Source organism: Zea mays, chromosome 3, assembly GCF_902167145.1.
Source record: "Zea mays cultivar B73 chromosome 3, Zm-B73-REFERENCE-NAM-5.0, whole genome shotgun sequence".
In the NCBI taxonomy this organism is placed as follows: domain Eukaryota; kingdom Viridiplantae; phylum Streptophyta; class Magnoliopsida; order Poales; family Poaceae; genus Zea; species Zea mays.
In genome coordinates, this window is record NC_050098.1 from 6,815,836 (window position 1) to 6,837,319 (window position 21,484).

The following is a 21,484-nucleotide window of genomic DNA, read 5'->3' on the forward strand; positions in this document are numbered from 1 at the left end:
ACAGGGCTTGCGGGGCGCCATCATTGCCTATCTGGCGGAGCTAGCCAGATGGGACACCGGTCTTGTTCTCTGCGGCCCGAGTCGGCTCGGGGTAGGTGATGATGGCGCTTCCTGTTACGTGGCTGGCCTGCGCCCTAGGTCGGGCGACGTGGAGGCTCCTCCGAAGCCGAGGTCGAGTCTGTCTTCCATGGCCGAGGCCGAGCCCGAGCCCCTGGGTCGGGCGAGGCGGAGGTCGTTCGGTAGAGGCCAGGGCGGAGTCCGAGCCCTGGGGTCGGGCGAAGCGGAGTTCGTCGTCTTCTGGGGTTAAGTCCGAGTCCGAGCCCTGGGTCGGGCGGAGCGGAGTTCGCCGTCTTCCGGGGTTTAGCCCGAGTCCGAGCCCTGGGTCGGGCGGAGCGGAGTTCGCCGTCTTCCGGGGCTTAGCCCGAGTCCGAGCCCTGGGTCGGGCGGAGCGGAGTTCGCCGTCTTCCGGGGCTTAGCCCGAGTCCGAGCCCTGGGTCGGGCGGAGCGGAGTTCGCCGTCTTCCGGGGCCTAGCCCGAGTCCGAGCCCTGGGTCGGGCGGAGCGGAGTTCGCCGTCTTCCGGGGCTTAGCCCGAGTCCGAGCCCTGGGTCAGGCGGAGCGGAGTTTCCTATGGCGCCTTTGGCAGGGCCTGACTGCCTGCCAGTCTCACTCTGTCAAGTGGCACTGCAGTCGGAGTGGCGCAGGCGGCGCTGTCCTTCTGTCAGACCGGTCAGTGGAGCGGCGAAGTGACGGCGGTCACTTCGGCTCTGCCGGGGGGGGGCGCGTCAGGATAAAGGTGTCAGGCCACCTTTGCGTTAAATGCTCCTGCGACTCGGTCGGTCGGCGCGGCAATTTAGTCAGGGTTGCTTCTTAGCGAAGGCAAGGCCTCGGGCGAGCCGGAAATATGTTCGCCGTTGGAGGGGGGCCTCGGGCGAGACGGAAATCCTCCGGGGTCGGCTGCCCTTGTCCGAGGCTAGGCTCGGGCGAGGCGTGATCGAGTCGCTCGAATGGACTGATCCCTGACTTAATCGCACCCATCAGGCCTTAGCAGCTTTATGCTGATGGGGGTTACCAGCTGAGAATTAGGCGTCTTGAGGGTACCCCTAATTATGGTCCCCGACACTAATATATCTGAACTAGTTGTTTGAACCGCGTCTAGGGCATATGGTCCAACATCCATTAGAACCTCACAAAAGCTTTCTTTTTGTCCGATGGGTCAACTGCTCACCGGGTTCGATGGCACTATAGTCAAACCCTGTTTGAAACAATGTCACTATATGGTCCGACGTATGTTGTTGAACCAATCTTACGCACCCCTGGAGCTCTCGTGTCTGACCACACAAATCGTTTGACCAAATACATTGGCTCGACCCTCAAACTAAGGTTTGATGCTTCAAAACCCTCTAACTTAAACCATTTTGAAACTTTGAAATTGGGTTTTGATCTTTACTAAACCCATTTAAATCAAGCTTTTAGTTCATACCTCTTTTATAGTATGGTTAAAGAAAAAACAAAATGTTAAACTAAGTGTCTCTCAACTAGTCCATCCTTAACTTTGTCTTTCATCCTCTAAAAATACGCAATGAAATTCATAAGCAGAGGCTTTTGAACCTTATATTGTCCAAACCATTCAACATCATTACGATGTAACTCAATTTTGTCTCTGTAAAACACATGTTAGTCATAATAAACCTTATGTTGACATTAATCCCTGTAGTACTTGAGGGTCTAGATGCTTGCAGGGACCATAAATCGACCTATTTTATCTAAATACTATGTTCTTATTGATCCAATGGGTAACATGAGTGGACCCATTTTTTTACACATCTAGAAAAAGATAAGGTAGAAAAATATTTTTATTATCTACATATATATCTATAATTTAAGAGATTGAAGCCGGTGTTGTTATCTTATAGTTGGCCTGACAATGTCTAGTGATGGCGTAGCTTGCTATTAGTCATTGAGGCCCGTTCTTATTCTCTACTACTTATTAAGTAAGTAATAGTAGTCTGCCTTTGACCGTTCTGCCTCTGACCGGTTCTGCCATATACGTGCGAAACACAGGTCTTCGGCAAAAATATTATTATGCCTGCGCAGGAGTAGAACTTCAGCAATTCAGCCACCAACCGAGTTCGTATTGCTAAGTCCGCGCCAACGCTTATAAGCCGCGCCATGTCTCCTTTAGTAGCCAGTATGGTACTAAATTGTTGCAAGACAGCAGGAGAGCGGTTCTTCCTCGGCCCATCAATGGAACCGCGCGGCCCATTTGCTGAGTGTCGCGCGGACGGCCCATTTGCTGCGAGGGGGTGCTGCGAGTGGGGTGGGCACCTCGGCCCTGGGCGCGTCCTGGTCGCCGTCGCCCTGCGACGCGACCCTCAGGCGGGACCGCGGGAGAGCGGTCTTCTTCCTCAGAGCAACCGCTCGGTCAGCCACTCAGCCCCACTCTCGCATCCTCCCTCCCCACGACCTCCACTTCCTTGGCGCTGGATGATGTCGCTATATGGTGCCGCGTCCGAGTCCGTTCCTGTCTCTTTCACCCCAAATCCGCACGCAGTCCGCCACGGCAACAGCGCGCTTCCTGTCCTGCATCGGGAGCCGGAGGACCTCGCCTACTCCCTCCCTCCATCGGCGCCCGGAACAGCGCTGCCGCCACGCCGGTGCTGCCCAACGTGTACAGCGCGCTGCTCTGCTTTGACCGCCTCTCCGAGCTCTCCTCTGCCATTGACGAGGTACCCAATGTCCACCCCACTGCCGCCTGACCTAACTGCTAAATTCTCATTGCTTACAGCTCAGCAATCCAATTCGCTATGTCTTGATTTGTAGTTTTTCCTTTTCTTTCTTTTCTGTCACTTTCACCCATTTAATTCTGTATTAGATAACCATGTGGCCATCTGCCAGTATGCTTTTGCGTTAAGATTAAACAACATTGTGGACATGAGTAGAGACTGCTATTTTTAGTATACGTGAGGAAAACCCCTTGGGGCCCAAGTGAAGTGGTATATCAATTCACAATGAGTTTTGCCAACAGTAAGATAGCTGAGGTTATTTGCTGAGCTTATATGCTGAGCAGAAGTGGGGTGCAATGTATTTGTTTTTCTTTGCATGAACTGAATTAATGTTTTTTTACTGTCTTGCATTGCATTGGGCCGGGGGGGGTAAGAGTGGTTCTGTTTCAAGGAATTACATGAGCTAGGGAATTCATATTCGAGGGCTAATGACAGTACACCATTGGTCGGCAAAGCAGCGTCTGTTAGGGGGCAAACGGTGTGCCCAGAGAAAAGATTTCCCATTTGTTAGATTAACTTAGTTCCAAATGTTGAAGTTTATAATTGCATTGTCCATTTCTTCCTTTTCATTGCATTTAATCTATGTTCTCAGTGATAATCTTGATATCACCGTTCTGCAACCCTTCCTTTTTTGTAGTTCTCAAGTGGGTATCAACAAGACTGCGCGCGTGCCGGAGAACGAGGACGACTGAAATCACATAGAGGTAATACTCTTTGTAGTTCTATGTTTATGTTGACAACTAATTAGATAGCAGGAAACCCACTTGAGAACGATGTGAATTTTGTCATTGGAAGGGGTTATCTGTGGATGTATTATATCATTGAGTGTGCTGCTGATCTACAAGTGTTTGTTTTAATTTTCCTTTTCTTTTTAATGCAGGAAACTCGAATACAATAGTGGCTCTTGCTGGGAACAAGGCTGATTTGTTAGATACGAGGCAGGTGTCAGCAGATGTATGTTAATGTGCTTCTCAAGTTCTATTTTTAACACATTCATGAGCTACCACATTTGTTTATGTAGTTGCTGCCATCTTCATTCTTTAGTGAAATCACATATAACTAATTAGATAGCGTTGTAGTACCGGAGAGCCCATGATAGCTATGTGTCGAATGTTATGCAGCAATATGTTTTGTAGCAATATGTTTCTGTCATGTGATTTAGGACTACAGTCATAGACTCATAGTTAACATCTTTGTCCTGTTGTTCAGTTTAAACATATCCTATACGATCTCGAAGATGATGAGTAGTTTGGCTTGCTGTTGACACCAATTCAGAGTACCATATAGTGTTTGGCTTGCTGTTGACACCAATTCGGAGTACCAAATAGCATTTGACTTGCTGATCACATCAATCAAAATATATTGTTTGGGTTCCTGTTCGCATTAGTTCAGACTGTTTAAAAGCTCAAGGGACAGACGACACAGTTTTTGTTGTTCTGCTTTTTGTTCATTGCACTGACCTAACGATATGCTGAATTTTGCTTCCCATCAATCCCACTAATAGCTAGGCTGTTGTTCTCCTTGCTGTTTATTGCATTGTGCTCCCATCAATCCCATTAGTTGGATTAGCATAAGCTGCTTTGATTTTCAGCAGTCCAAACTCATACATATGTATGCTCCCATCAATCCCATCAATTGGATTAGCATAAGCTGCTTTGATTTTCAAGAGTGCAAGAACACATAAGAAGAACCTTTGTTTTATCTTATGTAATGCTTTTTATCGTAGTGCTTCTGTATCTCAAGGTTATCCTTCGTAGTTAGTATGACCAGAGGGTCCTGTCCATTATGTTTTTCCTGCTAGCAAGTATCTTGAGGACATCATAGCTGATATTTTTGTATTTCCTACCTTCTAATCGTTGCTACCTGTTGCATGGTTGCTAACTATTAATGTTTGCTCTATTACTTTGAACAGAAGTTTGAACTTGATTTGTGTTGCTGAGTGGTGCTTGCTGGACATTGCTGGATTTTTAGGTAACCACTGAAAATTCAACACCTTCTTTACCTGAAACTATAATGTTCACCATCTTATGGTTATGACACTTAGGCAACATATATTGTTCTAGCACTAATATGCTACAATCAGTGATAATTAAATTCTACAATATATAACACTTTGTATTTGTTAGCTGCTAACTATTGAGTCCTCTAAATTGTAATAAGTAGTAGAGATTTGACATAATCTTAGTGGTTGTTCATTATTTTTATCACTAATCAGTAAATGGTTGATAATTAGGGTCATTAAATAAAATACTAGACTTGTGTGTATTTGGGGTATTCTTTGGGCTATATAAAGTTTATAGCATGCTTCCGGTATATAGAGGTTGATGCTAATTCTTAGATAAACCAATTATAGCATGCTTTAGGTATATAGAGGTTGATGCTAATTCTTAGATAAAAAAATTATAGTTGGGAGGCTTAGCTGGTAGCATGCTTTTTGTATGTTGCACTTGCACCCGCCCACAATTCTTTCTCTCCCCTCTTCTTTTTGAACGATACATCAACAACTTCCTCTTAAAACGTCACTATCAAACATTGTAATGTGCAAATCATTGCGTGTTACATGACATCTTAAATATTAAGTATCCGGCGATAGGCCCAACAATGATGCACAGGAGCATTACAACACAAAGATGTTCAACTTATTGTTCCGTCACTGTCCATCTTCTATTTGACAACAAGTTCTGGAGTATGAGAGGGCTTGTTTATTTATTAGTCAGCTGAGGATTTGATCTAGGCATTTTGCAGGCAGAAAAAATAGGCCAAATAAACAATATGATGTGAATTCAAATAACCTGTCCTTGTAAAGTTCTGATGAATATTGATGAAAATGTCTGTGAATTGTTGAACAATTGCAACTTGAACAATTGACCTGTAATTATGAGACAATAAGATCAGCACCTGTATCAGTATAATCACTGGAAGCTGTAATACTGAAACATGAATGAATGTATGAATACTGAAATGCTGAACCTAATCCAAACGAAATACTAAGAGATTGAAAACTGCAGCCTGCAGTGTGTTGCAGAAACTGACATAATTCATTATGGGTGCATTATATAATTTCTGGTGTTGTATGTTGCATGGGAGGACTTTTTGTACAATACACTTGTACCTGTCCCCAATTGACAGAGTGACTTTGTTTGTTGCTAAATTCTGATATCTCTAAATTCAGTCCTATTAATACAGCGATATATTGTACATATTATTTTAGCATTTTAATAGACAAGAGATTATATGTCATATAGTCGTTTTAATGTTTTTTGTATCTTTGCAATAATGTCATGATAGATCCTATAAGAACAATGGCATTAGGTAGATGTACTCAAAATAGGACGGTGGCAGGCCTGTCTCCCTTTCCTCCGTAAGTTTATATAAGGTTATTTACTTTTTACATCTATTTGTATGAAGAACTTAAACTAAAGTTCGTGTTTTATGTAGTTTCGTGCTATTTGACGATATTCAAGATGTCAATAACTTACCACAAGTCAAAAGTGTCTTTGCGAGAGTAGTTGTTAAGTTCCCTAGGCGTCGTAATAGTCAACACTACATCCTACAGGACATCACTGTGAGTCACTTCAACAAGCATTGAAATAGAGCCAATATATTCATGTTATTATAATTAAATTCTTTGACTCATACAACATGTATTCCCAAATATCTAGGGATCCAAAATCGAAGCAATTTCTAACGACAATAATGTCCAACGGTTCGATGCCTTACTCACACAAGGATGCACATATACATTGTATAGAGTGGCATTTTGTCTAAACCGGGAGGAACTTCAATTTCGCAATATTGGTCATGGGCTAGAGTTGGGATTGATAACACATACTATTGTGGATCCATTCACGAAGCCAATCCAATTTCCTCCATTTCCAAAGTATCTTATGCCATTTCATGAGGTTTACCAACAACCGCATAAGACATTCGTAGGTAATAACCCTTCTTTCCATATAGTTTATATATATATATCACTAACGCCTGAAGTCTAAATGATTCAAAGGTAACTAATCATATGTGAATTGTTCAGATGTTATTGGCATAGTTCTTCATTTGGAACCATTAAAGCATATCGGTGGAAGACCGTATAGAGAAGCTGTACTAATGGATTCTAGGTGGCACTAATTTTCATATATACATTATTTTTAACAGCATTATGCATTTGTTAGGTCTTATTCAGACGATTAAGGTTTTTAATAGGTGGGATCTAATCATCGTGGGGGTATGGACTGACCTCTTGCAAAGAAATGCTCTACGATGGTCGTTAGCTAGAGTTGACAAGAACATAATTATTGGAACTTTGCTGCGTTGTAACCATAATCACAGTAATTTCTTCTGTGCCTAACATCTTTCAATATATACTTAATTCTTACTCTTATTAATAATTATATACTATTATTTTATAACAATAGGGTGCTTGGAAACCTCGGACCACAGCACTATTCATTTCAACCCGGATCATCACACTAAATACCGCTTGAAGAGTGAGTGGTTCTTATAATATATTTATAGATTATAGATATAGATACAATTAGAATGACAATAATTTAAAATAATCATGTCCTTACAAATCATGTTCTAAATTGCAGCAATTCGTCGTTCGTTGATTGACAATCCAAGGAGTCGTTTCATCGACAAATTTCTAGAGAACAGACGAGCACATTTGGCGACTGTAACATCGGATTGAGACATGTGTTCTAGCTTGTTATAGTAGAATACTTTGTTAGTCATGTATCAGATGAAACTTATTAATAATGATTTGTGTTCTGTTTTTATTGGTCGTGTATTCGATCTTAATGTTAACCGCTTTGTATAGAACTATGTGACCTCTCTATTATCTAATAAATAAGTTCATCATCATTAGTTTGTTTGTCAGTGTTCTTATTTGTCTGGTTTCTTGTTCTGTCTGCTTGTATATGTGTCTTTCCGTGGTTGTGTGCACACTCTGTTTGTCTAATTTACATGCAGTGGCAACTTTGTTGTAGTGTTGCGGTTCTAAAGTACTACTGTATTTCAGTTCGAAGACCTGGGAAAACATTTTGGTTCACCTGAATAAAGTGGAGACAAAAAATTCAAGAAATGGCCCTCCCGATGCTGCTTTATTTAGTGCGTGAAATTTGAAAGACATTTTATACTAAGACTTTAATCAAACTGCTATACTACAGATTCAGATAAGTGAGCTCTCAAAACCCAAACCTGAGGTGATATCAATTTCTAGATTTGAGCACGAGTCACTCTATAAGAGCATGTCTGAAATCCTACTTTCCTTTCCTTTTTGTAAGCATAGAGAACCTAAAAGTGCACACAAGGGAATATCTAGGAAATAACACATGCTCATTTTGTTCCCTCGGCATTCCCTCAGCCTTGACTTTCTGGTCTGTTTCCCCACTCCTCTGGTTCTCCAGCATATAGAAAGAACATTGCCATCAAAATATCAAATAAATCTTTGGTGCTGATGTAGGCATGTCACTGAACAATGTTACTGTATGTAATGTTTGATGCAAATGAAAATAAATGCAGCAAGAGAATCAGAACAGCAATCCCTGCCTACTATTAACTATAATATCAACTACAGTAGAAGAGAGTATGGTGAAAACTGAAAAGTTATATATCTGTATGATATTTATCTTTTGCTATGTAGAGAAAAAAGACTATCTTATTGAGAAGGATGTTTAGCATAGCATTCAACAAAGCTACCTAAGATAGGTTATTTACTTCATTATTCAAATGTTGTACTGAAAATGTGTGCTATTAACGAATTTAGGAAACCAGAGTGCCAACTTTACCTCTTCTACAGTCCAGTTGCCCTTGGATGAGCGGCGTGTTGGACCAGTTGTCCTCCTGAAGCCAGAGATAAACAAACATGTATAAGAATTAAGAAGGAATACGCATAATGTAAAACCTGATGAGTGGTTCCAATAAGCGGATAGAAATTCACCCATTGGGCAATCTCCCCCTTTTTGAGGTTCCTTGCTGACTCCTCCATCAGGAGGAACAGAAGGAGCTGAAGACTCTGTGCCCTTCAAAGTCTTTCGCTCTTCAGTTGTCATATTAAGTGAAAATAGAAAACTGAATCTCCACTTAAAGCAAGGTAAGGGCCCAAATATCCATCCCAATGTTAAAACCCTCTAAGGTCTTCTAGCAGATTTAATAGCTCTTGATATGCTATAACCAAGTTCGAAGAAGGCTAAATATTTAGATAGCTTTAACTGGCATTATCAATCGGAAGGAGCAAAGAAGTCCCTAAAGTTTGGGTCACTATGTAGCTACCAACATATGTATTGGAACAATCCATCATAGGCCTTCTTCTTAAATGCAATGCCGCGGGGGCGGTCTTACCCCCGCAGGTCCAGTTTCCTCAACACAGCCACCATACTGGATCTCATGGGAAACTATTTCTAGACCAGTATACTTGAATGCTTCATTATTCGAATCAAGAAATCTACTCTATCAAAGGTAGTTTTCTTGATGCTTAATTGATCACATGAAAAGTGGATACTCTGTAGAGTAAATCCTGCTTTACCTGATACCAATAGTCCCATTGTAATCATCTTCCATGCTCTGTACCATGTATTTATGGAAGTCATATGAATGTGGTAGCTTGTGATACTAACAAGAAAATCACATGAACAAAGTGGCATATTAGAATCATCTTGGCAGGGGGAGGAGGTGGGGCGAGGATGCTAAAACATTAGAAAAAAAATTAGAGTACTCACTGTGACAAAGCCCAACCTCAGTGCCAAATAGTCTGACCTTATTATGGAGCCCTTGAATTGACGCAAAAAGCAAAGCTGCAATGCAATTAAAGAAACTTTAAATCCAAGTGATTATGGATGTATACTACTTATTTGAGGCTTCAGATACATGAATCTTTTGACTTTATGGTTGGTGACACTCTTAGATGTTCTTTCATCAGTAAACTTGAGGTTGAATTCGAAATGTCTGGATGAGCTAGAAAAATAAGGCATTTTTATGTCTTTACATGGTGATACACTAATCAGATAACAAAGGATGATATAGTTAGTATCTGTTCCACAGAAAGATCAAGAAACAGAAAAGGAATTTTACCATCCAAATAAGTATTTTATTTTTGCTCCATGGATGAGAAGCATTGTTAAAAACAAAGGTTGACTGCCTTCTCATCACCTTGGTTCTCCTAGCTGAGAGAGACAAAAATCAGTGTGGCAGTACACATCAACAGGGTTGCATAAAAGCAAGCAAAAGAAAGGAGTGTCAAAATCCAAAGAAAATATAAAAGCAATTGAAGGTGATAAATGGACAGTCCTCACCCACCCCTACTCTGATCCAAGCATATCCCTTCACAACGAGTGTACCTTGATCCGTGTGGTGGGGGCTCCTGGCCGACCACGATGATGGCGTAGCTGCAGCTCCCACCGATTCCGCAGCAGCTTTATCTGTGAGATCGATAACTTACTGGCTCTGTTGAATGGCTCTTGCTCTTGTTATTACCACTGCTGTCACTGCTCCCTTGGGACTGAGATGTATTTGTCTCAGGTGTTGACGTTGCAAGGCCAGTTGGAAAAACTCCTAGCAAATCCATACTTGAAATGGATATCTGGGTCCTCGCTGTTGCATGTAAAGAAAAGTCAGGTGTGTTGCATTTTGAGATAGACATGCAAAATTTGAGAAAGGCATTCCACTGTCAGCAAGAGAAATCACTTGGAGCTCAGATAGGATCCCAAGAAAAAGTAAAGGCCCTCATAAGATTTGAATTGCTCAAATAATTTGATGCAAGCATCAACCCCTAGCTGCTCAGAGTGTTCTTTCGCGGCCTGCATATGTCCCCCAAGCTTTCACAATAATTTAGAACCAAGAAGGAAGAAAATAAACTTCAATGGGTTGGTACAGAGGGGTAGGGGCATAAGAAACTGAACAGGAATACCTGCACAACAATCTGAAGATTTCCCTTCAGATTAACCAGTAGAAGGTCTTTCATGCATTCCAAAGCCCACTCTCGACAATGTGCCAAAGAACTCAACAAGTGTCTGTTAATGGGCAAAACATAAAAAACGATATCTGAAAATAACTGAAGTCGACAAACCTGTGGTTCAATGACATGGGTATTTACAATGGCACGCTTGATATCAGGCAACTCTGAGTAATGTTGCATTACAAAATGTAAGATTAGTTAAACAGGAATACGAAGCGGAGATATCAGCTGCACCAATGCGAAGGTACTGACCTGGAGGGCTCGCAAGTACAACCCAGCCTTTTTTAATAAGACATTTGGGAAGTGGGGTAATAGCAGCATAAAAAGTCCTGTCTTCTGTGAGAATGACAGGCAAAACCTGGACTACTTAACGCCGACTGTCCCACACAACAGGTCAGTTCCACATTGGAAAGAAAGTGCTCAATGTCAAATCCTCATATACATTTTGTTTTATACCAGCAGAATAACAGAAATAGCAGATCCCCTAGGTGGCTAGGTACGGTTACCGCTTACCTGACAGATGTTGCATTTCATGTCATCAACGGTTGATTTGTTGACTTCTAACTATATCACGTGAATCCAAACCAGAATTAAGTCCATCAATCAGGCCTTGGACATAGTCATAGAAGTATTCAGGGTCATCACAAACAGAGAGTGCATGAACCTATCCAGTAAGAGGATATTACTCGGAAAGTTCAGTGTCAGATAATATAACAGAAAAGGGTAGATCATACTTTTGTATTTAAGCTGCTCAATCTGGATCCTAAAGCAAGGCCAGCAATGGTTCCACCACTGCATGAAGTTAAATATTGTCCGACTATAGAGCGATGTCTTGCAACTTTCAGAATCTAGGCATGACACAACAAGAACTGTACACACAAAATTACCCATAAGAAGTATACCTGCCACATGCAACAACAATATCATCAAACTGAACATCAGCAGATTGCAGAAGAGCTGTGTAAGAAGTTGATTCAGCGAGTACGATGTGAATTTTTTTGGAAGGGGTTATCTGTGGATGTATTATGTCATTGAGTGTGCTGCTGATCTACAATTTTGTGAACTGCTCCTCCGAAAGAGCTGTGCTCACAGAGCCTATTCTCTCCTCCAGTGCCAATAATTCCTGTTCAGAAGATACAAGCACCTCTTCCGTGAGGATAAATATGAACGAAGAGTATTTCGTAAAGGATCATAGTTACTGCTCGAATCACAGTAAGGGCTTCAAACACAGAATAAGGAAGAATCCTCCAGAAAGAAAAGCATCCTCTAATAAAACCCCTCCACCATTCAGGCAGGACGAGACACGATAACAGATAGTACCTCATAGGACATATCATCAATATCCATCCGCATGTCTCTATGCCGATCATAGGAGGCAAAGGCGCCAAAAACTAGATTAGCCTCCAGCATTAGCAATTGCTGCAAAAAAAGTTTATTCAAGGTTTCAGGCAAAAGAAAGATGATAACAGGCTTGTGGAGCAAAGGGTAAAAAAGAACTAACATCGTAGGTTAGCTCTGCTTGCTGTTCAATCCTCTCCAATGCAACCAAAACCTACATAAATAAACCTATTTCATTCCAAAATGTTACACTTAAACATTTGTCGAGGACTTTCTTCAAAAAGGGAGCTTGGTCTTCCCCTTTCAGCTCGAGTACTCGAGCGACGACGATGACTAGACGAGAAAATGTTATTATCAAATTCCACAAAGAATGGCCTTATTGAACTCTCAGTGGAGACTTCTTCCAATGAAAGATGTTCCTGAGCTGGCTGTACATCCTTTGTGGATGACTCATGCAGAGAAAGCACGCCATCTGCTCTTCCATCTGGAACCAAGTTGTAGAAATAAAATTTGAAGCTCAAATGAGTTACAACAACTGAAAACAGAGTCAATAACACCAAATAACGAACCTGCTTTGAGTATATCAGTATCTTGTCAAACTCCCTCCTTTCAGCAAATGGAGCAACAACTTTAGGGGTGCCCTAGCCTTTATGTATATTTGCAGTGCAAGATCATTGTCCACAGTCTACATAAAAGTGCACACACTTAGCAAACAATCAATACATAAGTGAATGTAAATTGGCAAAGTATAGTAAGATCCATGCATCAACAAATACGGTATGACATGCCTCACGTTAGCTGGGACGTGTGGAACTATTGTGTGTACTGCTTGTCACCTTCAAAGCATTAATTCTGCAAAGTTAACTATGAAATCGTAACCACAAGGGATAAAATTCAGAAGTTATAAAAATGAGGTGTTATACAAAAGACAACTATTGACAATGACAACTACTCAACTGGTAGGTTAAACTTGACTTTTTACAATAGTAGTATAAACGAGTTATGTACCAAGGAATATAACTTCAACAAATTGATATTACGTGAGCTACATATATTTTATTTTGTTTTCTCACAGCCCTGACTGTCCCTAGAATGTTTTACTTTACCTAGACCGTGGGCACATTTATGAACACAATATCAAGAAAAACATATCCATGTTGTCTGATTACCATGGGCACATATATATGTGTTAAGATACCCTTCCTTAAAAGTTTCAACTTGGTGTCTCTATTGATTCATACAACATGTTCGCGGTACCTGAAAGAAGGTAAGCAGACAAATGTAACCTCTCTTAATTCAGGCATGATAGGGAGGTCTACTATTCAAACACAATACAATTGCATGCAAAGGTCTACTACTACACATTGTTCAAGGGTAGCAGGTGGGCTTGGGAGAGATATAGTAGATGTGTTTCCTGTTCAGAATTGCAATAATCTAAGTATGAATATGACTAATATTTTTCTACACAGGTCTGTTGGTAGACTAAAAGACGTAGATGGATCCGTTCAACAATAACGATGTTCGACCTCCATTAAGAGAATTGTCTAGCAACACCCTTGAAGGTATATCTACTAATAAAATGCAATATTTGATCTCTCACCAAGGTTTTAAAAAGGAAAATAACGATGTTCATATTTTGTAGATGAATGTCCAGAGGTACCTGTCAGCGACGGAAGCATAATTGATTTAACTAAATCATGTGATAACACTCAAGGTGAATATGTTTGTTTACCATGTATTGACAATGGAGATTATTGATGGGTAATATATGATGGTTCAGGAGGTCGAACTGATGCGAGACAATGTAAGAGAGAAAGAGAAAGAGCACGATATGCGGCGATGAGTGTTAAAAAAAACGAATTGAAGGACCGTCGTCAGTCACGCAAAAAAGAGAACGTTGTTCACCATGAGTATTCAAAAGGTAAATTAAGGCTGCTTGTGCGTCACTCATCTTTAAAATAATGCTTTTCTTATGTGTTATCAGGTTACTTTGTGTAGATGATTGTCCAGATGTGGCTATAGGCGACGGAAGCATCATTGATTGTACTATACCGTGTGGTATCACTCTAGGTAATTACATTTCTTTGTTATGTTAATTTACCAACAACGATTAATAATGGAAAAGGATATAACTGGTTAGGTGGATGTGATGATGCGAGACAACGTAAGAGGGAAAGAGAAAGAGCACGATACGCCACGATGAGTGATGAAAAGAAAAATGAATTGAAGAGGCGTCGTCAGTCAAGCAAAAATGAAAATGTTGTGCACCATGAGCGTTCAAAAGGTATGTTAACTATGCTCGTGTGTCACTCATCTTTAAAGTAATGCTTTTCTTATGTGCTCTTGGGTTAGTTTGTAGATTGCAGCATACCTGCACACAAAGAGAATAATAATCATCAAAGCATTGACACTCTAGGTTATTATGTTGTTGTGTTATGTTATTGAAAGACGAAAATTATAACAAATGTGCCCCAATAGTGAGTTGAGCTCTCATCATTCAACCTATAATATATACACCTAAGAGCTTTGTTACTTTCAACTTTAAGGCGCATCAGCTCAGACGGGTCATCAACATGATTCCAATCCAAGTTCAGAAGTTTTAGATGCAAGGGAACGTAAGAGAATTCGAGAACAGATTCGATTTGCAACTCTAACAAGGGAACAAAGGGCATTGCGTAATACTACACCATGTCAAAAGAGTGCAAGGGAAAACTATAGTAGAAGACAACAAGCAATGCTAGCTCAAGACTCGATCGCAATTGAGAATCCGAAGTTTACGCCGGAGCTTGTGTGGAGTTCAGCAGATTCTCAACCTCCTACTGTGTCTCTATCTAGCTCCAAGGACATGGTTATCTCTGAGTTGAGTGCAACACCTTTTGTTTATGCTTCATTGCAGACTAAGGATGTTGACATGGACAAAATGACACAGTCTCCTAGAAGACAGCGGCATGAGCATCATGTGTCGTCTGGTGAAAGACAGAGCCTGATATCTCGTCAAAACCAGAAATTTCAATCTGCCATTAGAAGAAACTTTGCTACTGCAACTAGGGATCACGGAATGGAAGGCGGTGAGCACAATGAAATTGATCACGCGATTGCTTCAGAGATCGAAAACAACAGTAATTACTAATTTGTCCTTAATTGATATGATACTTAACTTATAGTGGCCAATTGATTTAACACAACTTTCTGTCAATAGAAAGTACAAGCCCATGTCCAGTCACTGCTCCACATAGTGACATAATGACTGAAGGAGCAGACGTTGGGATGCAACGACAGATAACCCCGAATGTCACCACCAATGGTAATTACAAGCTCCTTCCACAATTAGTTCCCTAATTATTCTTAGTGGTTAAAACCATGTGAATCAATAGATGCCGATGAAGGTGTGCTCTTTGTAGAGAATCATGACGAGGATGTACTTTTTGAAGATGATGACGAAGAAGATGGATACCTATTCGCTGGGCAAGGTACTTACATAATGTTTGTAATAGTATATATATATATATATAGGATATAGGATTTGAAAGTTTCTAAAGTTATTCGTCTTACCCGTTGTTCCTCGAAAACAAATTTAGATGGTGAATCTATTGAGGATATCGAGATTGATGAAACCCAAGATGCCTTTACTGTCAACCCTGACGTACCTAACTTGTACGACAAGGTGTATAGTAACATACCTGAAGAAACACATTTGCTGAGCACTGTTGCTGACTGCGGTTACTGCAAAGCGAAGAAGTTTCAGTATGAACCACCTGGATTTTGTTGTCGTAATGGACAGATTGATCTAGCCCCGTTCGAGACACCACCCCAACTTAGGAGGCTGTGGGAGTGTTCAGATGCTGATGCGAGGCACTTCTGTGATAACATTCGATTTTTTAACGGCCATTTCTCATTCACTTCTCTGTATTGTTGCCTTGATAGTATGACTACAAACATGGATTGTGGTATCTACACGTTCCGTGCACATGGCATGATGTACCACAACGTAAGGTCGTTCGGTAGGGAAGTTGGGGCGGAACATAAACACCTTGAACTCTACTTCTACGATGATGATCCCAGCCTCGAGCATAGATATCGTAAATGTCGTCAAGAGCAATTTGAGAAAGACAAGGCAGTTATTAAACAGTTGGTTGAAATACTTAAGGGAAACCCATACTCTGAGCACCTTAGGAGTATGGGGAACGTTGATAACATTGAAGACTACCATATCGCCTTGAACCTTGACCAAACGCTGAACCAGAAGTTATATAATGTACCCATCACTTCGGAGGTCGCTGCAGTTTGGATTGAGGGGAGTGAACATCGAGGTCAATTCAGTAATAGTGTTATGCTGCATGGGAAGGATAGGTCAAGCCACGGCATCCGTTCATATCATGGATGCTATGATGCACTATCATATCCATTGTTCTTCCCTAAAGGTGAACTTGGATGGCATGCCAATATTCCTAAGTCCAATGTTTCCATGGATGAAGTAGACGCGTACCGCGATCAACATAGGAGAAGTGATGCAAACAATGATGATACAGGTTAGTTATTTCTTTGTGATTCTTATATAATCCTTTGTTAAATATGTTTTTAGCAACACTAATTAATAAACCTTGCGGTTGCAGAACGACCTAGCCATCTATGCGTGTCTGTACGTGACTATTACTGCTACAGATTCCAAATTCGTCCAAGTATATTCAATCCAATACTTCATGGGAAGCGGCTTTTCCAACAGTTTGCGGTTGACACCTACATCAAGATTGAGAGCTCTCGTTTGGATTTCATACGTAAAAACCAAGACAGATTAAGGGCAGATCTATACAAGGGTTTGGTAGATAGCTTGCATGAAGGCGAGAACAGAGCAGACAAAATTGGAAAGCGAACCGTGCTGTCGACATCATTTATCGGTGGTCCTCGTGACATGAGACGTCGGTATATGGATGCTATGGCCCTTGTGCGGAAGTTTGGGAAGCCAGACATATTCCTCACTATGACGTGCAACCCCAATTGGGATGAAATAACCAGAGAGCTTCTCCCTATGCAGTCACCACAGGATCGTCCGGACCTTGTTGTTCGCATATTCCGTGCAAAACTAGAGGAATTGAAGAAGAGATTGACTAAGCATCATATTCTTGGAAAAATCCGAGCTTATGTCTATGTCGTGGAGTTCCAGAAGCGAGGTTTGCCTCATGTCCATTTCCTACTCATCATGCAGAGAAAGTACAAGCTAACTTGTCCTGATCAGTATGATCACCTTATCTCCGCTGAGATCCCTGACAAGAAGAAGTACCCTGAACTATACAAGATGGTTATCAAGCATATGATGCATGGACCGTGCGGGTTGCTAAATCCTAAATGCCCATGCACTAAGGGTCGTGCTTCATGCAAAAACCATTATCCTAGAGCTTTTAGCAATGCAACGTCTCAAGGAAAGGATTCATATCCTATTTATAGGCGTCGTGATGATGGGCGTAAGGAAACGGTTCGAGGTTGTGAATTGGACAACAGATGGGTCGTCCCTTACAACCCTTACCTCCTCCGGCTCTTCAACTGTCACATCAATGTTGAGGCATGCGGGAGCATCAAGGCTGTCAAATACTTGTTCAAATACATATACAAAGGCCACGATCGTGCGTCTGTGGCTGTGACAGACGCAAACAAGGCTGATGGTGACGTTGATGAGATCAAGCAGTATAGAGATGCTAGGTGGGTGACCCCTCCAGAAGCCCTTTGGAGGATATTCAGCTTTGATCTAAGTCAAAACTCTCCTCCAGTGATGCAACTGCAGCTCCATCTTGAAAACATGCATATGGTGTCATTTCACGAGCGTGCTAAAGTAAATCATGTTGTCCAACGTCCAGGTGCCGATAGGTCAATGCTTACGGCATATTTTGAGGCAAATAGGCTACACGAGGAGGCTCGGGGCATCCTTTACCGTGATTTTCCTGAGTGGTACACTTTGCAGCAAGGCAAAGTGTGGCAAAGGAGGAAACGAAACACGGGTGGACAGGTTGGTAGAATAGTCTCTGCTCATCCAGCTGAGGGGGAGCGCTTTTATCTTCGACTTCTCTTAAACCATGTGACGGGTGCTACCTCCTATGCGGATCTAAGGACAGTAGATGGTGACACACTACCATCTTTTCGTGAGGCAGCACAAAGGAGGGGACTGCTTGAAGCAGACGACACAATAGATGAGTGTCTCAACGAAGCCGCTATTTACCAAATGCCGTCAGCACTACGAAGGTTGTTTGCAACAATACTGGTATACTGCGAGCCGAACGATGTGGCAGAATTATGGCAGAGACACCTTGACTCAATGTCAGAGGACTATCACCGTAGTACTCAAAGCAAAACCCATGTGCAACAGATGGTCTTGATTGACATTAGAAACATTTTGCAGTCAATGGGTAAAGACATAAAGACATTCCCTCTCCCTGCTATCATTGACAAATATGACGATTCACATGGTACTGATAGAGAGATTTACGAGGAGGAAAGTATCGAGCCGACAGCAGAAGACGTTGCTATGAAAGAAACCCTAAATGAGGAGCAGAGGTTTGCCTATGATAAGATCCTATCTGTCGTTGACACCAATAACGGTGGAGTGTTCTTTGTGGATGGGCCTGGTGGGACTGGAAAGACCTATCTGTATAAGGCATTGCTTGCGGCACTACGCAGTCAGGACAAGATTGCAGTTGCAACAGCTACATCTGGTGTTGCGGCTTCCATATTGCCTGGGGGGAGGACTGCCCATTCACGCTTCAAGATACCACTTACTATTGATGATGGTGCTGTATGTAGCTTCACGAAACAAAGCGGGACAGCAAAGTTGCTACAAAAAGCATCGCTCATTATCTGGGACGAGGCATCAATGACTAAGAGACAAGCAATTGAGGCGCTAGACAATAGCATGCGTGATATAATGGGACGGCCTGGGCTGCCCTTTGGTGGGAGGACTGTTGTGTTCGGGGGTGATTTCAGACAAGTACTCCCTGTTGTACGCAAGGGGTCAAGGGCTCAGATAGTTGCTGCCTCTCTACGGAGTTCTTACCTCTGGGAATCCATGTGCCACCTAAAGCTTGTTCAAAACATGAGGGCACAGAGCGACCCATGGTTTGCAGAATATTTGTTGCGCGTCGGTGGTGGAACTGAGGAAGCGAACAACGATGGTGATGTTCGTCTTCCAGATGAGGTATGTGTGCCATATACTGGTAATGACCGCGACCTTGATAGACTGATAGATGACATTTACCCCAATCTAAATGCAAACATGTCTAACACAAGCTACATCACTTCAAGAGCAATATTGTCTACACGGAATGACTGGGTGGATATGATAAATATGAGGATGATCGATCGTTTCCAAGGGGAGCAGATGATGTAACATAGTTTTGACACCGCGGTGGATGATCCTAATAACTATTACCCATCAGAGTTTCTAAACACGCTGACTCCTAATGGACTACCCCCGCACGTTCTGAAGCTCAAAGTTGGATGCCCAATCATGTTGCTTAGGAATATAGACCCTGCTAATGGACTTTGCAATGGCACGAGGTTGGTGGTTCGTGGTTTCCAAAAAAACAGTATTGATGCTGAAATTGTCCTTGGCCAACATGCTGGAATGCGAATTTTCTTGCCTCGTATACCCCTGTGCCCCTCTGATGATGAGATGTTCCCTTTCCAGTTTAAAAGGAAGCAGTTTCCGATAAGACTAAGTTTTGCCATGACAGTTAACAAGGCCCAGGGCCAGACGATTCCTAATGTTGGTGTGTACTTGCCGGAACCAGTGTTCTCTCATGGTCAACTTTATGTTGCTCTATCAAGGGCCACCGCTCGATCAAAAGTGAAGATACTTGCCATTCCAGTCCACGATGAGAAGAAGAAGAAGGGGGTTGAAAGGAACTCAGCGATAAATGGCGCAACATACACAAAGAATATCGTTTATAAGGAGGTCCTTACGCCGTAACTGACATTGATGAATGAATGGCAATTAACAACTTGTAATGCACTTAATTATTTTGGTTTTTAGGTGAAGATGTATTTTTGCCTTTTATTTCTCTATTTTGGCTCCTTTTTAGCTTCCTATTGTTTAGTGGTCATTTGGTTGATACAACAAAGAAAGCAGATGAGCATTGAATAGATGTTATTGAATACACACATTTGAATTTGAAAATGCACATTTGAATTTGAAATTATCTGACAAGCAAGTTGTGATTTCCATCTATCTTAATGATCACCTAAATAACATATTATAAAACTCAGACTGAATTACATCTTCCTTTTCTCCCTAGTTTCCAGGTGTAACCTTGAGCTATTGTTACGGTCGGGAACATTTATAGGCGCTCGTAACAGGGGTTAATTAGGCAAAAGGAGGGGTATTTGGGATCCATCAGGAAGGTCTGGTTCAGCAATAAACAAGCAATTACAGCCAATCCCATTTTCACCTCCTTTCTAATCATGCTGCTGCTAGCAGGATCAAAACTTTTTTCTGTAAGCATATGTGTAGCCTTTGAGGATCTGCTGTTGAGCATAGCCTCATATGTCATGAACATTAAGAACTCAAGAAACATGCATCTTCCTATGTCCTCGTTGTTAGCCTGGGGGTCATCCTCCATTTCCCTTCGTGCCCAGTCAATTATATTTCTTGTAGCACCATCAAAAACAAAAGAATCTTCTCTGAGCTTCTCAGCCCACATGAGGGCTCTATTTTTCATAGTTCCAAAAAAATACCACGGTATTTACGAATACTGTAGTTTTTCAGTCAAAAGGTGTTTGATAGCTCATCTAAAAACTTTGTAACTTAAACCATAATATTGCTAATACTGTAATATTTTTAGAGTATATAAAACCTGGGTCTGCATCCAAGTTTTACATTGTGCGCGCGAAGTCGCTGGCCCTGCCCAGCTACGGTGCTGCTGCCTGCTGATGTGTGTGCCAGGCCAAATCCACCACCGCTGCTTCACCACGCCCGTAGCATGACCCACTTTCTTTCCAAATCAGATCTGCATCTTCTACCAGAATGTCACAAAATATTGACGGCCCGTTACCAGTCGCATGTCTGTCTTACATGAATGACACCCGATCCGTAGACAACGTACAACACACCTACGAACAAGATCTACTATCCTTGCCGAATCAGATTTGCATCAAGAAGCGTATCCAGTGTCCATGATCTGCGTAGCGTCACGAAATGTAATAAGACCATAACAAAACCATTGTCCACATTCCAAGGACATTCGCTTCTGGATAATGCAATCTATACACGTTAGTTGGGGGTGGGGTTTATAAGACAACATATCTTGTGCATCAACCTGTGCACCCAGACATTTAGAGACATTCAATTCGCATCCAACACATAAGCGTAGTAGTTTTTTCTTGCAAAACAAAACACCCACATAATAATCCAATGTATATATTTTACAG

General features: G+C 41.8%; 1 protein-coding gene and 3 long non-coding RNA genes across 4 annotated transcripts; 2 read left to right on the plus strand and 2 right to left on the minus strand.

The window, feature by feature from the left end:
* The first annotated feature begins 2,504 nt into the window (after positions 1–2,504).
* Positions 2,505–3,799, plus strand: LOC118476623 (uncharacterized). Its single transcript, XR_004857070.1, has 3 exons — positions 2,505–2,727; positions 3,422–3,488; positions 3,665–3,799. It is a non-coding gene; the product is annotated as an uncharacterized lncRNA (long non-coding RNA).
* Positions 3,800–6,464: 2,665 nt separating this feature from the next.
* Positions 6,465–7,559, plus strand: LOC118476624 (uncharacterized). Its single transcript, XM_035966138.1, has 5 exons — positions 6,465–6,717; positions 6,815–6,899; positions 6,985–7,109; positions 7,197–7,268; positions 7,374–7,559. Exons 1-5 carry the CDS (start codon positions 6,672–6,674, stop codon positions 7,469–7,471), a joined length of 426 nt encoding a protein of 141 aa, XP_035822031.1. The 5' UTR covers positions 6,465–6,671; the 3' UTR covers positions 7,472–7,559.
* A 1,748-nt stretch (positions 7,560–9,307) lies between these two features.
* On the minus strand, positions 9,308–9,960 carry LOC118476625 (uncharacterized). The gene is made up of 3 exons (XR_004857071.1): positions 9,853–9,960; positions 9,501–9,575; positions 9,308–9,393 (listed from the first exon to the last, which is right to left on the minus strand). It is a non-coding gene; the product is annotated as an uncharacterized lncRNA (long non-coding RNA).
* Positions 9,961–11,299: 1,339 nt separating this feature from the next.
* Positions 11,300–11,695, minus strand: LOC118476626 (uncharacterized). Its single transcript, XR_004857072.1, has 3 exons — positions 11,638–11,695; positions 11,470–11,527; positions 11,300–11,399 (listed from the first exon to the last, which is right to left on the minus strand). It is a non-coding gene; the product is annotated as an uncharacterized lncRNA (long non-coding RNA).
* Positions 11,696–21,484: the final 9,789 nt, after the last annotated feature.

Excerpts from the sequence above, each read along its gene's own strand:
- LOC118476624 (XM_035966138.1), top strand. The coding sequence starts at position 6,672 with ATGCCATTTCATGAGGTTTACCAACAACCGCATAAGACATTCGTAG. Across the intron at positions 6,718-6,814 it reads ACCGCATAAGACATTCGTAG|ATGTTATTGGCATAGTTCTT; the intron begins GTAATAACCCTT and ends TGAATTGTTCAG. Across the intron at positions 7,269-7,373 it reads CACTAAATACCGCTTGAAGA|CAATTCGTCGTTCGTTGATT; the intron begins GTGAGTGGTTCT and ends TCTAAATTGCAG.